The sequence below is a fragment of the Leptosomus discolor genome, chromosome 22 (assembly GCF_034619465.1).
Source record: "Leptosomus discolor isolate bLepDis1 chromosome 22, bLepDis1.hap2, whole genome shotgun sequence".
NCBI lineage: Eukaryota > Metazoa > Chordata > Aves > Leptosomiformes > Leptosomidae > Leptosomus > Leptosomus discolor.
The window spans coordinates 3,206,171-3,220,039 of NC_141412.1; the positions used below are offsets into that span (position 1 = coordinate 3,206,171).

A 13,869-nucleotide genomic window follows, 5' to 3' on the forward strand; every position below is an offset into this window, starting at 1 on the left:
ACCCACTTGAGATTTGCAAGTGTGATTCCTTTCCTATCTTGGAGAAGCCCCAGGTAGCTCTACGTACCGGTGCCGCCACCTGCCGTTACCTCCTCCGGAGGAGCTGGAAGCTGCTCCCAGCCCTGCCCAGAGACTCCCCTCGAGCCCAAGGGGAAGAAGGTGCCTGGAGATTCACAGCTGTCAACCCAGGCTCCACACCTCTCCCTAGCCGACGGTGAGGGGGATGCATTTGCAGTGCATTACTTGGTCCCGCTGCTTTATAAGATCATTTTTCCTTAGACAGTGTTATTTCCCCAAATCATATTCAATGGGAAGAAACTTAGGTTATCTCCCAATGACTTCTTGTTCCCTGTTCCTCATCTGGCCTGATCGTCATGTAAAACCAAGGTCCTGAGGAACCACAGTGGGATCTGGTCCTGGTTTTAACTAAATCACTGTTGCTCACTTGCAATGTTTTAGCAGGGTTCTCATCAAATACCTACATGAGGCAGTTCTGTGATAAATTCAAGCTTTTTTGGTTCCTTAAAGAAAACTTTCCTCATATTTGTAGAAAATGCCTGCAAATGTGAGTCAGATGCACTGGGAAAGGAGAAGTCAACTCCTGCCCTTGTTTTATTAATTTGAAATTTACATTATTTTAAGGGAGTCTCATGATATTGAGTGGCCTCGCCCACAATGTGTGTGGTTTTTTGGGGTTTTCGGTTTTGGTTTTTTTAATGTACAGTTGGTAATACTGCCGGTTTAGCCAGGGAAAAAATGAAGGTGCAGGATTTGCATGAACCATCCCAGAAGTTTTGGATATACCTTGAACTCCTGCTAATGAACAATTAGCCAGCTGCAGGCCTGTTGGGGAGAGGAAGAGGAGGGAGAGGTAAATTTGAGCCCAAATCCAATGAAAATAGGTGCAGGGGAGAAGGATTTGTCAAGAACACCCAGGTTCCCGCCCACTGCGCAGGAGGGAGCCAGAGAATTCCAGGGATGGGGGAAGGAGCAGTGGGAGATGTTGTTGTTTTTAAATCGGGAACCGGTCCTTTGCCAAACCCACCTCTCGTTCTCACATTGTGCGATGCCGGGATGCAGCTACACACCCCTTTCACCCTGGAACGCTTCCAAATCATTCCGCTTGGCAGCTGTAAAAATTGATTTCAGTTTGGAAATGGCTTGTGCTTCTTCAACACTCCACTCCTATTGGGATCAAGTGCCTTATTCTCCAAGACGCAGATAACTTTTCTTTTGGGACTGTTCAGACTTGGACGACTGCGTTGCATGAGGCAGACACACATGAATTGCAAGCCGGGGTAATTTATTTATTTTTTCTTTTTGGCTCGGATGACTTCTTTTTAATGCACCCTCAGAAAGAAAAACGTGCATAAAACCATTTGCCTGCAGTGACTGGATGGCTCAGGGGTAACGGTGTGTTCTCCTGAGCGTTTTGTCTAATATTTAGCAACTTAGACACTATCCGCGTTGATAGTGATCAAGAAGATCTTTCCATCTGATTTTTTTCACCAGGCTAAGAGGAATGATCATGCCAACCTGAAAGGTAGGAAAGAACTGGAATTCATAGCATGTATAACTCTTGTTGCAAGGAGCTAGTATTATTGCAAAACTAGTTTCGGCAGTGTCCAGAGCTATAGCTGTAACGAAAGGAGATGTTGTAATTCTCTTCCCTCTGTGTAGTACCATCCAAAATGCGGAGGTTAATGTTACAGGGCCAGCTCCCTGCACTGCAGCTGCAAGCCTCTTGCGATCACATTTTCTCCTTTGCTCCTGCTCCTGTGGAGATTTGTGTGTTTGTTTGCTTTAGTAACATTGAAATAAAACCTCCCTCCACCAAAAATACTCGCTTGGGCCATTGTTTCTAAAAGCTGGATTTCTTGTCCCCCTCTGCTGGTAGGAGGTTGTATGACCTGAAGTCCACATCAGCACTGCAAAACCCTCCAAACGTGACCCTGCTCGTCTTCTGGGGGATGTTGGTTTGGGAGTAATTGGATGTGAGATGGTGAGGTTCAGCCCTAGTAGTAAGGGTGAATCTGCAATGCTGAGCCGGTGGACAGGGTTTTCAAGACTTGTCTTTTCTGGTGTCCTCCTGGGTTTTCCAACTTGTGGAAACGTCAGCCTTTTTTGCACTGGAAAGACTTAGATGAGGAATGGGACTCATGATGTGAGCCTTGTTCCAGGCATTCTCACGCTCAGAAAAAATCTGAGTCTAAGTTTGGAAATTGTTTGCTTGGATCTTTTCTTAGAGAAAATGTGTTACAAGAGCTTTATGTGACTTTTCTGTCTCCTGTGCGTGGCATCTGCACGTAGACACTCCTCAGACAGCTTTCAGGAATTAACCTAAAAACTTGTAAAATCTTCCCAACCGGGTTCCCCTCTCTCCTGTCACAGTCAGCCTTACCAAAGGATTTCAGCTAGTATAAAGTGATGTAACAGTTTTTTGTTTGTTTAGTTGGTTGGGTTATTTTGTGGTTTGTTTTTTTTTTTTTTTCTTTTTCTGATGTAGCGATGTTAGAAATTAACATGGAGACTATGGAATAAATCAGAAACAAGGATTCAGTGCTGGTCCCTGGGTAAATTCTTGTCTTAAGAATGTGATCTCAGAAATCATTGGGTTTTTGTAGGCAGGAATCTTTCTTCAACATTAAAATGGGTCAAATTGACCACTGGACAAAGGGCTGACACCTGTGAAGTTTTCCAGTTCTTTTCCTACAGCTCATTCTAGCTAAGGAAGCAGATTTTTCCTTGCCAGACCAGTACAGTTTCTTGTTGCTTTCTGTAGAAGCTGAGCAAATACATTCAGTGCCTGGGGTGCTGCATTTTCAAGTTTGGAAGATTACACTGTTTTTTGAGGTCTTTTACTTCATGACCTTTCCTTTCCCATCCCCTTGTACTGTTCTCTGCTACCTACAGAGCAAAATGAGAGGCTATCTACAGGAAACCCCACCATCGGGTTATAAGTCACAATCTATAGAGGAGAATTGCTTCATATCTTCCTTATAACTCCACAAAATGCCTCCATGTTTTGTCTGAGTAAAGCACTCACATGCTTTAAACCTTGCTAAGTCACTGGAACTTGCTTACTTCCTAGTGTTTTAATTAATACATTTTAATTGAGCAAACTGCAAGTCTTCCCTTGGCTTGGCAGAGCAGGAAAACTATGTCCATGTTATAAACTGAAAAGCAGAAGTGGGGAATGACCATGCCTTTCTGCAAAGCCGGGAATGGAAGCAGTGAGTCCTGATCTCTAACTTTTCTCTGAAAGGAGCCTCTTCCCGACCCCTTCCAGGCTCTCAGACTCCTAGCCGCCCCACACCTCCTGCTTCCCCTTGTCTCTGCTCCATAATGCAACAATTACTTTGCTCTTTTTCAGATTAAAACTGAAGACCTCAGTGACTCCTTGCAATCTACAATCCCTCCTAGGTCAGGTCACCTTGTGCAGGGATCATCGATGATGCCCGGAGGCCAAATCACAGGGGTAAGTGACTTTGCTGCTTCAGGGATTCAGAGGACTGAAATGGCACTGGTTGGTGAACCTTCGGAGAAGAGGCTGTTTTTGAGACACTTGCCAAATTATGTATGCCTTTTGACAGTGGCAAAAGGAGACTTGAGGGTATGATGCACATTAAGTTAGAAAAGTGTTGGAAAAAGTCAATTTCCTCCCCAGCCTTTCTTTTCTGCAGAAAGTTTTACATGGGTTCAAAGGTAGACTGGACACAAACTTGGAAGAGATTTCCTTTGAGTGTTTACTAAGTAGGCAAACCAAACCATGCGCAGGGAATTCCTTGAGTTGAAAACAATGGGAGGCTGAGACAACACCAAGGGGAAGTGTTAGATATGCTTGTTCTGGTCTTCCTCTTTCATGAACATTTGGTTAATGCTATTGTTGGAGATAGGATTCTAGGCTAGTTTAACACTTGATCCAAACCAGTATAGCCATCCTTGAATATGTTGCCTCAAACTGATTTACCACAGAGAAGAAATTAATTCCTTGAGGGATTTTTTTTTTTTCCCTGAGGTAAAAAATTTAAGTTTAACGTTTAACTCTTGTTAAATTCCTAGTGGGAGTTAGATGCCAGAAGGCCACACAGCTGCTCAGCAATCTCTTCCCTCTTTTTTTTTTTTTTTTTTTTTTTTTTTTTTTTTTTTTTTTTTTTGTGGGGGGCGGTATTTGGATCCCTTGCACAATTCAGGGGCTGTTCAATTTTCCCAAAGCTTCAAAACACTTATTGAGAAGCTCAAAGACCTCATCTTATTGAGTAATGGGTTCCTTTAAAAATGTACCTTTAAATAGAGTTGGTCTCATTGGGGCATTTGTGTGTGTGTGTGTCTGTCCGTCTGTCTATCCCAAGCAAATGCAAACTCTTATGCCCTAATCCCGGCAAAGGACCTGGGGCTGGGACCCCAGAAATGTGAAAGAACGCTAGGATATAATCCTCTTCTCTCATTACCTGTTGCCTGCTCTGCTCAATGTGGAGTGGGGAATTCCTGACAGCTACACACCAATCTGTGGGATCTGGTCACTGTGTCCGTTGCAACGCGTTTGCTGTTGGTGCAGAGAATCAGGCACTGTTGGGCATTGCTTCTTTCCTATACAGCTGGCTGGCAAATCAGCCTTCTGTGGAAAGTAGGCTCTAAGTATTTGTGAGATGGGACAGTCAGCTGCACTTTCCTGTGTAATTTTAGGGAGTTCGCTCTTTGAAAATATATTATCTGGAAGAAACTGAAATCCAAGAGGTTTCACTGTTACCTCTAACAGACAGGTTTTGGTCGCCAGTACCTCAAAAATGTAATTTTCAAGAATTAGCTTTTTCAGATAAAAGTACACAGTTCTCCATGTGGATGTCTGTGTGTGCACAGGTTTCTTCTTATACAGCTGAAAACTTCAGATTCTGGAGTACCTCTGGATCTGTAGCTCTCCAGTGTGCGACTTACAGAAATCTGGTGTGTTGGCAGTTAAATGAAAAGTGTCAATAGGGTCAAGGACAGTATAAAAGAGCAGGGAAGCTTTATAGAAGAGGTCACGCTGTGTGAAGAGCAGACATCTCTGAGTTTTGTTGCTCCTTTTCTTTTTCCCATAGGATATGAGCTCTCTTCACACCCTACAGCAGCTTGTATTGCTTCCTGGTCATATGCAGTCAGTTCCCCAGTTTCTTCTCTCTCAGTCTCAGGCTGGGCAACAAGGTAAGAGCAATAAAAGCTGAAAGGGACACTGTTATAAGCAGATACATATCTAGGAAAAGTCTCCCTTCTCATGACTGTTGCTTTTAATCTGGTCTGTTACGTTTTCCAGCATGATGGTGTCTGGTCCCTTGCTATGTTACCAGATGCATTTTCCCCACTCTTCCCCCTGTGCTGTTTCCCACACCTGGGATGATCCTGCTTGTAGAAGGGGTCAGTTTTGGAGATGCTCCTGGCACCTGTGGCTTCTGTGCGCCAAGAGTGCCACCTTGGGGCCAGTCTTGGCAGGCTGGGTAAGGATCCCACCTCTGAAATCCAGGACAGATTCAGGTTGGCTTTCAGCAAAATAACAAGGAGCCTGCTCCTTGGGGAGCAGTTGCAGCCTGCCTGGGCTCCCAGTCTCGCTGGGTTAGCACTCTTCATTTCTTCCAGAAAACTGATGAGAGGTTGAGTTGATCCCTCTAAGTACCTCAAAGGGAAAGCAAATCCAGGGAAGGAGCTGAGCTGCTCTGGTGGAAGGACGATGCTGGCACGAGAACAAACAGGTCTAACCTAGCCAGGAGCAACCTGGGGATGAGAGCTGAGAGGTTTGGAGTTGCCAGTGGTTGTTCCCAGATCTTGCTCCCAGCCATGGGGCAGGAGCGGACAGGAGGTCTAACTACTTCTGAAATACAGTGTAATCAGCTCTGTGAAAGGGGAGAAAGGACTGAGGACTGAACTCAGTTCTTGAGAAAGTCCCTGTGTTTCCATTTCTACCACTGATATTTTTTATGGCATTTCTCCAAAAATGGGGATACAGGCATGCTATTGATGAAGTTTTATGCTGCTTGTGGATTGACAAACGCAGGCTTTGATCCATAACCTGACAGATGCAAAGGGACTTGGGTCCTTTGCTCACATTCTTGATTTATTCCAGCACAGAGGCCCCCCCTGTAAGAACTCTAATTCAGAATTCAAACATTAAAATCTCTGAAGCTTGAACCCACTGGTACATATGTTCCAAAAGAAAACCTGTATTGTAGGCAAGTAGGGTACCTATTTCTCATTGACGATAGATAAACTCTTCTCTCTGCCAAATGATGCTGAGTGATGTATAAAGAAACTACTTGATGTATATTTACCAATAATCTAGAACTTAGTTTGTTTCAAATGGCAGGGTCAGGATAATCCATTGCTTACTGCCTGCTTTTATTCATGTATAACAGGAAACATATTATACTGCAAACCAGAACTTGCTTCCTTTTATAGAGTTGGAGTTTCTTCTGTTAATTGACTTCCTTTGGCAGCTATAACTCTTCCAACAGATGGCCACTTGTTTGGCCATGACCCTTTTTGGTTCCAGACTTGATAAAGACTGGATATTCTGGCCAGTAGCTGGCTTTTTGTGCAAGAGCACTTCCATTTGAATAGATGACTGCCAAGTTTTGATGCTCCTGTGTCATGTGCATACATAGCAACTGGGGAGTGAAAGTGAAGGCACAGACTGGTTTTGTGGAATTAGTTGTTTGGAGGTGGAGCGTTCTTCATAACGAAGAGGTGCACGAAACATTCCTTAAGTTGTCCCTTGGGCTGTCATGGGAACACCCTCAGTGTTTCCTGACTACATCAGTTCATGGGTTTCATGGCCAAAGGGACTTGGCTGTGGGCTTAACCTTTCCAAGGGCACATGCATATTGGTTTGGTTTTCATGATTTAAAGCTGTTTTTAAGCCAGGTAAGTTCCCAGGTCTGGTTCATTATGCCCTGATGTGATTCATTGTGCAGCCCTTCAAACAGCTAATGCTGGCACACTTGAATAAGGGGGTGAGAGCTCTGTACTGTAAAGGTGGAAACAAGCAGCCAGGTAGATGCTGGGAATACTGTCAGCCAAAATATTGCTGTTGAAGTTTCCATCTTATGAAAACACAGCCTCAGTCTCATCAGCTGTCAGACCGGTGACTCCTGAATCCAGTCCATAATTTTCATTTGAGCTACGGCTTAGCTTTCGCAAAGGTGTTCAATCATGATTTTAAAGACTCCAAATGACAGAGCATCCACCATGTCCCTAGGCAAGCCATTCCAGTGATTAATTACCTTCACTGTTAAAAATGTGCACCTCATTACCAGCCTGCATTTGAAATTCAAAGTTGTTCCAGCATTAGAGAAGGCTTATTGAAATACCAATCTAAATAAATAAACGGGATCCTGCACATTCAGATCTAAATTAAAAAAGGAAAGACAGAAAGAGGGAGAGAGGGGAGAGGAGATGATTTTTTTTCCTTTTTTTTATAGCAGAAGTCCATAAATTTCTATAGTTTTCCCTATAATTGTCAGTTACAATCAATAGAATATATTGACTGTTTCAAGAAAGGTTATAAATCCTCACTAAATTCTATAGGCTTCACCCACAACAGACTTGAAGAACCTAACTAAATTTCTAGGGAACTACAGTGCTTCGGTTGCTACTTAATCCTTTAGGACGTTCCCTGTAAGAGATACAGGCTTGTACTTGGCAGTTTGTCAACTAAACAATTACGCAGTCTCCATAAATACTAGTTTTTGTTAGTTTTATAGATTTCTTTTCTTTTTTTCCTTTCATCATTTTGTGTCAGTTTATATATTCCAAAAGAAATTCAATTTATTTGAAATACAGTAGGGTAGAAAAGAAAGGGTCAGATGACTTGAAAATGACACTTCAAAATGAAATGTACAGTAGAAAGCAGAGTGGGTAGGCTCAGGAGATTAACTGTAGGATCAGGTTTTTTTAAACAAGATCAAGTGGATGAAAGTTGGAGTCAGAAAAGTTTCTATTTGAAATAAGATGCACTTTTTTTTTTTACAGTCACGATGATTAAGCACTAGGAGAGATCACCACTGAGGATGTAGTAAATTCTCTGCTGCCTGGCATCTAAAATCAAAGTTAGATGTCTGTGTAAAATGTCTGTGCCCTAGTTCAGCCTTAGGTTACTGAGCCAGTCGCTGGGATCAGTGGATGAGATATTTTACCTATGTCATTGTTGTAATAATCCCTTTCAGACTAAAAAGCCATGGAAATAATCTTTCCTTTCTCATAACCAACTCAGCCATCCACATTTGCAACGGCTGAAATTCTCATATTTTGAACAAGAGCTAACTAACTCCATTCAGAGCTTCATGAGCCTTTCCTGTGCAGAGTTCAGCAGCCTAGGTGCTGAGGAAGGAGCTGGTCTGATCACACTCATCTCTTTTTCTCTTCTCAGCTTTGCAGCCCAACATCCTCTCTTTCCCTCAGCAACAGGGCAGCCTTCTCCTCTCCCAACCGGGACCCAGCCTGGCATCACAGGTAACTTGCCTCAACATACAGTCCTACCCTGAGAAGCACCCATCTACAAAAAGTGCTGCTTCATTAAGGGCAAATGGCAGGGAAAATTGTATACTTTTCTATTGTTGTGACTCAACACATATTTTTTGTTGTCTTAACAGGCTGTGGGCCGCTCTGGACTCCCTGGCTCATCAGTTGAACCCCACCTGGACGTACCCCAGCATTTGCAAGTGGCAAAGCACCTAACTCCATCAGGAGCATCTGAGGAACCCAGTGACCTAGAGGAGCTGGAAAAGTTTGCTAAGACTTTCAAACAAAGGCGAATCAAATTGGGGTTCACACAGGTGAGCAGCCTTGTCAGTGGGAAGGGTGGTGTCACTTGCAATGTGGACATGGTGGACTGGGGGAGCGCTTGTGGCAGAGGCACGGATGGAGGAAGGGCTGTATTAGATATAGTTTGGCTTTCTTTGGAGCAGCCCTTTCCAAACACATTAAAAGTTAAAACCTTCCTAATACTTCATTACTATGACCTCTTTATCTGCGACTTCTCCAATATACAAAGGCTCAGGGGTGTGGGACAGATTCCTGTGGGAAGAGAAGTCACTTTCTCTGGAAGGCAGATCATGGAAACAAGGCTGAACCTATCCTGCAAGCAACTTGAGAGGTGGTCTGACAGCAGCAAGCTGTAAGGGGTTTTTCTGAGATCATGTTGTGATTTGGATCTTCTCTGGCAGGGTGACGTTGGACTTGCCATGGGGAAGCTCTATGGCAATGATTTCAGCCAGACCACCATTTCCCGCTTTGAGGCTCTCAACCTGAGCTTTAAGAATATGTGCAAGCTCAAACCCCTGCTGGAGAAGTGGCTGAGTGACGCAGGTAGGTGACATGACATGCAGAAATGCCACCAGTCTTGGCCACAGAGAGGATCCATCCAGGAACCTCCAATAAAAGCCGGGAAAATTAGAGCTGGAGCTAAGATCTCTCAGATCGGTGGCTGGGCTGGTAACAGACTGCTTTCCTCTGTGGATCACACAGCAGGTTGCGTAGCAGCCTAGATATCAAACCACATCTGTCCTTTCTCTCTGGCAACGTGGGTTTCACATCGCAATTTGGGATCTGGGGCAGTTCCTTCCTGCATTGGCTCTGTTGCATGGCCTGGGGCAAATCACATTCAGTCCATTCAGTCCCTCCCTGTCTAAACTGGAAAGAATAGCAAGGGGCTCCCAAAGTGCTCAGAGGTCAGCCCATGAGCAGTAATTGGAAAAGGAACGTATTCAAGGGGAATCCCCAGTAGCAACAGGATTGGGCTGGTGTCCTCTGCTGGCTGCAAAGCACTGTAGGAATGGCATTTGTCTCACGTGCTTCACCCAGCCCTTCAGGAGTTGCATGTTTGACTAATTTATCATGTCAGGAGGTGTCTCAGCTGCATAAGACCTGATCCCAGTGGTGGAAATCAATGTCTTTAACTGTGAAAATAAATCGTTGGAAAATACATGGTCCCCACCAAAGCAGACTAGAAATCAATCTGGGAAAAGGGAAAAAATAGTGTGTTGATTAAAATTTTAGCACTCTTTCTTCCCGATTTGGACAAGATCATTGATGCATTTGGGACTGTTGGAACAATTTTAATAATCATTGGAGGAAGGACCCGCACTGCAGGAACATTTTACGTATTTTAGGAGGTGGCATAGATTCCAGAAAGGATCTAGGAACAAAACCAACTCATCTCCTTGAACATCTCTTTTACCCTCCCTCTTTCCCTAGAATCTGCTCCTTTGGATTCTTCCATGAGCACTCCCAATTCCTACCCCTCGGTGAATGAAATGTTCGGACGGAAAAGAAAGAAGCGAACCAGCATTGAGACCAACATTCGCTCCACGCTGGAGAAAAGATTTCAAGATGTGAGGGCAAAATCTTTCAATGTCTTGTAAACTCCTTCTGTTTGGTTTTTGCTAGGTCATAGTAGCACCGAATCCTCAAAAGAAAGATCTCTGTTTGTTTGTTTGTTTTGGTAGCAGGTTAGAAAATGCTTTGAAGGGGATAACAGGAAAAGTGTCAAAAACAAAGAAACCAGACACAATTATTTCCTTGGTAAATGTTTTAAAGGAATCACAATTTCCTCACCACATCTCCCCATTATCATCCACTGATCAGTACATTAGTCAAAGCTGATCTGCACCCATGTCTTGTCTTTGCGGGTTGCAGGCATGTGTCACGGGAACTGTGTGGCCACAGTGCAGCACGGAAATGGATTCCTTGTTAAGCAGGTCTTGTGAGACCACAGAACTAGTTGCTGCAGATGTTGCTGCTGAATTATTTCAGAAGTGGAGCCTTTTACTTTTTAAGCATGAAGAGTTACAAGACAAATCACTACAGAGAGCAAATAGACCTTTAAATCAGTAGGACTATATTGTGCATTGAAAATTTTTCATCAAAACTGTTTTTGACCAGCCCTCATTTTTCTTGGTTTCTCCCTCGTATCTGATCATATCAAAATTTCCTCCTAAGACTGTTAATAAGAACAAAAGACCATCATTGTCAGATCATTATGGGCACCTCATTTTTAGCTAGTACGAGGCATTCTTTGTAACGGGAAAACTGTCTTGGCATCTGTGCTAGGTATTTTTGACCCTCAAGCCTCCAGCTCAGATCAAAAACCATAGAGCCAAATGCTGTCAATGCACCAGAAAATAAGTGACTTGGAAGAAAGGATAGGCATTATTGTTTTCCTTTATAAACGAGGGATGGAGAAAGAAATAGAAGTGGCTTCTCTGAGATGCTGCAGGTAGGCATACAAACAGCACTCAGAGCTTGTGTGTCCTGTGTAGTGGTAAGAAGACCACCAGTCACTAGCTTCCCCCCAAGCAATGATTTAGGGTGCTGTTAAGATCAAAGAGTATGGTGCCTTATGCAACAACAGGGCCAGGTACTGTGACTCATCCCCCACTGATTCCATGAATCCTGATGTTGAATCAGAGGCACTTTCTGGTTCACAGAACATAATCTCTTACCTCAGTATTTACCCTTTGTCTTCAAAGCAAATTTTCTCCCCTCCCCAGTGTACAGACAATGCCACCCCTGTCCTCTGCCTTTCCAGCAGCAGAAGCCTACATTGATGCTGCAAGTTACAGCCCTTCGGGGCTTTCTTTAACCTCCTGCCCTTTCTCAGCAGAACCCCAAGCCCAGTTCAGAGGAGATATCCTTGATAGCAGAGCAGCTTTCCATGGAAAAGGAGGTGGTTCGGGTCTGGTTCTGCAACCGGCGCCAGAAGGAAAAACGGATCAGCTGCCCAATGCCATCCCCCATCAAATCACCTATCTACAATTCCAGACTGGTGAGAGACTTTGGATTAAGGAGTTCTACATGCCGTCTCAGACAGGAAGCGAAAAGGGTGGGGGAATGCAGCCGCGTTTGCTGGAAAAGGAAACAGGACAGGACATTTCCTTGTACACACAAATCCCTGAGTTGCTGGCAAGCCCACTCCACAGTCCAGTAGGGTGCTACACCTGCGGGAGTGTGCAGAGGCAGTAGGGCTAGCCATGGAGTGTGCATGTACTCAACATCCCAACTTCAATGGAATCTCATGCCTGCGCTTACAGAACATTTATTTTCATTCCACTAATGAAAGCATTAGAAAGAAAACACAAGTTTCCTAGAAGGTACAGGTCAGTTTAATTGCAGGATAATTTATTCAAACCGGGGTGCTATCGCAAAACTTTTCACCCTTAGATGGGTAAATAAAAGTTTTCCAGAGCTAATGGAGGAGGAATCAGCATTTCCTGGAATGAGAATTACATCCACTCATGTCAGTTGTTAACTCTGAAATCTAATGGTAACCATTTACATATCAGCTTACTGTTTCACATCTGTGCAGAAATGCAGAACACACCTCAGTAGTGCTAATTGTCCTTCTCTCATGTCATATATTCACATTTTGGCAAGTGTATTTTTATTGCCCGGAAGGATAGGGAAACTGTTTTAAGAGTAGGTGAAGGCATGTCCTTGTAATCTACTGTCAGTGGCAACTGTGAGTAACAAGCCACTATTGCATTTCTGCTAGTTAATAGTTGCTTAGTTGCTTCCACATATAGAAGTGGCAGGGACCTCCCTACAGAGTTGTTAGTGCTGCCGCACATGTGAGTGGGAGGAAGAGTACATATTCACAAGCACTATTTTATCTTAAAATCTTCCGGGTTTTGGAATTACCCATCAGAAGGCAGGAAAACATCACAAGAAATTTGGTCACTTGTTGCACAACAGATTTTGTCTACAGTCACAGACACAAAATACTTCTTGCAAGCCATGAATTTTTAAAGCAGTAGCTTCAGTGAATAATTGTCCTGTGAATGCGTTGTAGAAGGTATGCCTTTGCTCATCTGAACAACGTGTTGCCTGTAGTTAAAGTATCACAGTTGAACGACAAATGCCTCAGGCTCACTTTGATTGCAGTCACCAAATTAGTAATTGTCACCTGAGAATTCTCAGCCATCAAGAACTCCCCTAAAGGAAAAAAGGATTATTTGTGCCCAAGACCAGAGTGAGATGGGAAGTTTCAGACTGAGAACATCCAGTCTGAAACATCCAAAGGGCAGCGGCTCCTACGAAATGGATCTTGGGACTTCCCGAAAGTTTGGCCTGCATTTGGTAATTTCAGGCTTTTCCATAGCTGATCGATAAATTTAGACCTATGTAGAGAGTATCAGGCACATGTAATACTCATTCTGGTTTCTTTCCATGGCCCTGGATATGGGAATGGCGCTTCTACACTAGAGTATGAACAGAAATATCTGTGGGAGCCTCAGGTGTGGATAAGAAGTCTGCTTGGGAGCCAGCAGACTAAAGGGAGTGTGAAAGTGGTGGCATTTTGTGATCTATACCTTCATAGTGCTAAGTGCTTACTGTTTGCTTCTGTTTCTCTCTAGGTCTCTACCTCAGGGTCCTTGGGGCCCCTCTCTGTCAATCCGGTGCATAGCACCATGCCTGGGACTGGTAAGCCTTGGGAAACCTGCCTCACTCACGATTCCTTCCCTCCTTCCTCTGCTTTTGCTCTCTGACTACTTGGTTTCTAGGTCACATTTGCAGGCCTGTCTTAATAAGACCCTTGGGTTTGGCCAGGGAAAGCATCCCTGTACAACTAGTGTACAAGGGATAAGAACAGCTGAGTCTTTCTCTTGGCTGGAACAAAGACATGGAAAGCCTCCTGGGCCCGGTAACATTCCCAGGATAACCCTAGGCAAATTTTACTGGGGTTTTTAGGTCCGGGAGCCAGGCACACCTAGAAGTCAAACAAGAGGAGTGCTTGGGGGTAGATTACTGCATTTCTTCAGCAGAATGTTTTCAGATCTCCTTCAAGAAGTGCGATTCAGAGTAACAGAAGCCAAGTGCTACAGAGAGAGCAGTGCCGGAGAC

The 13,869-nt window shown here is 44.0% G+C and overlaps 1 protein-coding gene across 1 annotated transcript in view; it reads left to right on the forward strand.

Moving 5' to 3' along the window:
- POU2F3 (POU class 2 homeobox 3) overlaps positions 1 to 13,869 on the forward strand; it is a 41,918-nt gene that overhangs the window by 26,726 nt on the left and 1,323 nt on the right. The window contains exons 5-12 of the mRNA XM_086476855.1: positions 3,374 to 3,478; positions 5,082 to 5,184; positions 8,399 to 8,481; positions 8,622 to 8,804; positions 9,195 to 9,336; positions 10,225 to 10,361; positions 11,633 to 11,794; positions 13,383 to 13,449. Of these exons, the coding sequence (XP_086332981.1) occupies positions 3,374 to 3,478; positions 5,082 to 5,184; positions 8,399 to 8,481; positions 8,622 to 8,804; positions 9,195 to 9,336; positions 10,225 to 10,361; positions 11,633 to 11,794; positions 13,383 to 13,449 (982 nt within the window). The remainder of the gene's footprint in view (positions 1 to 3,373; positions 3,479 to 5,081; positions 5,185 to 8,398; positions 8,482 to 8,621; positions 8,805 to 9,194; positions 9,337 to 10,224; positions 10,362 to 11,632; positions 11,795 to 13,382; positions 13,450 to 13,869) is intronic.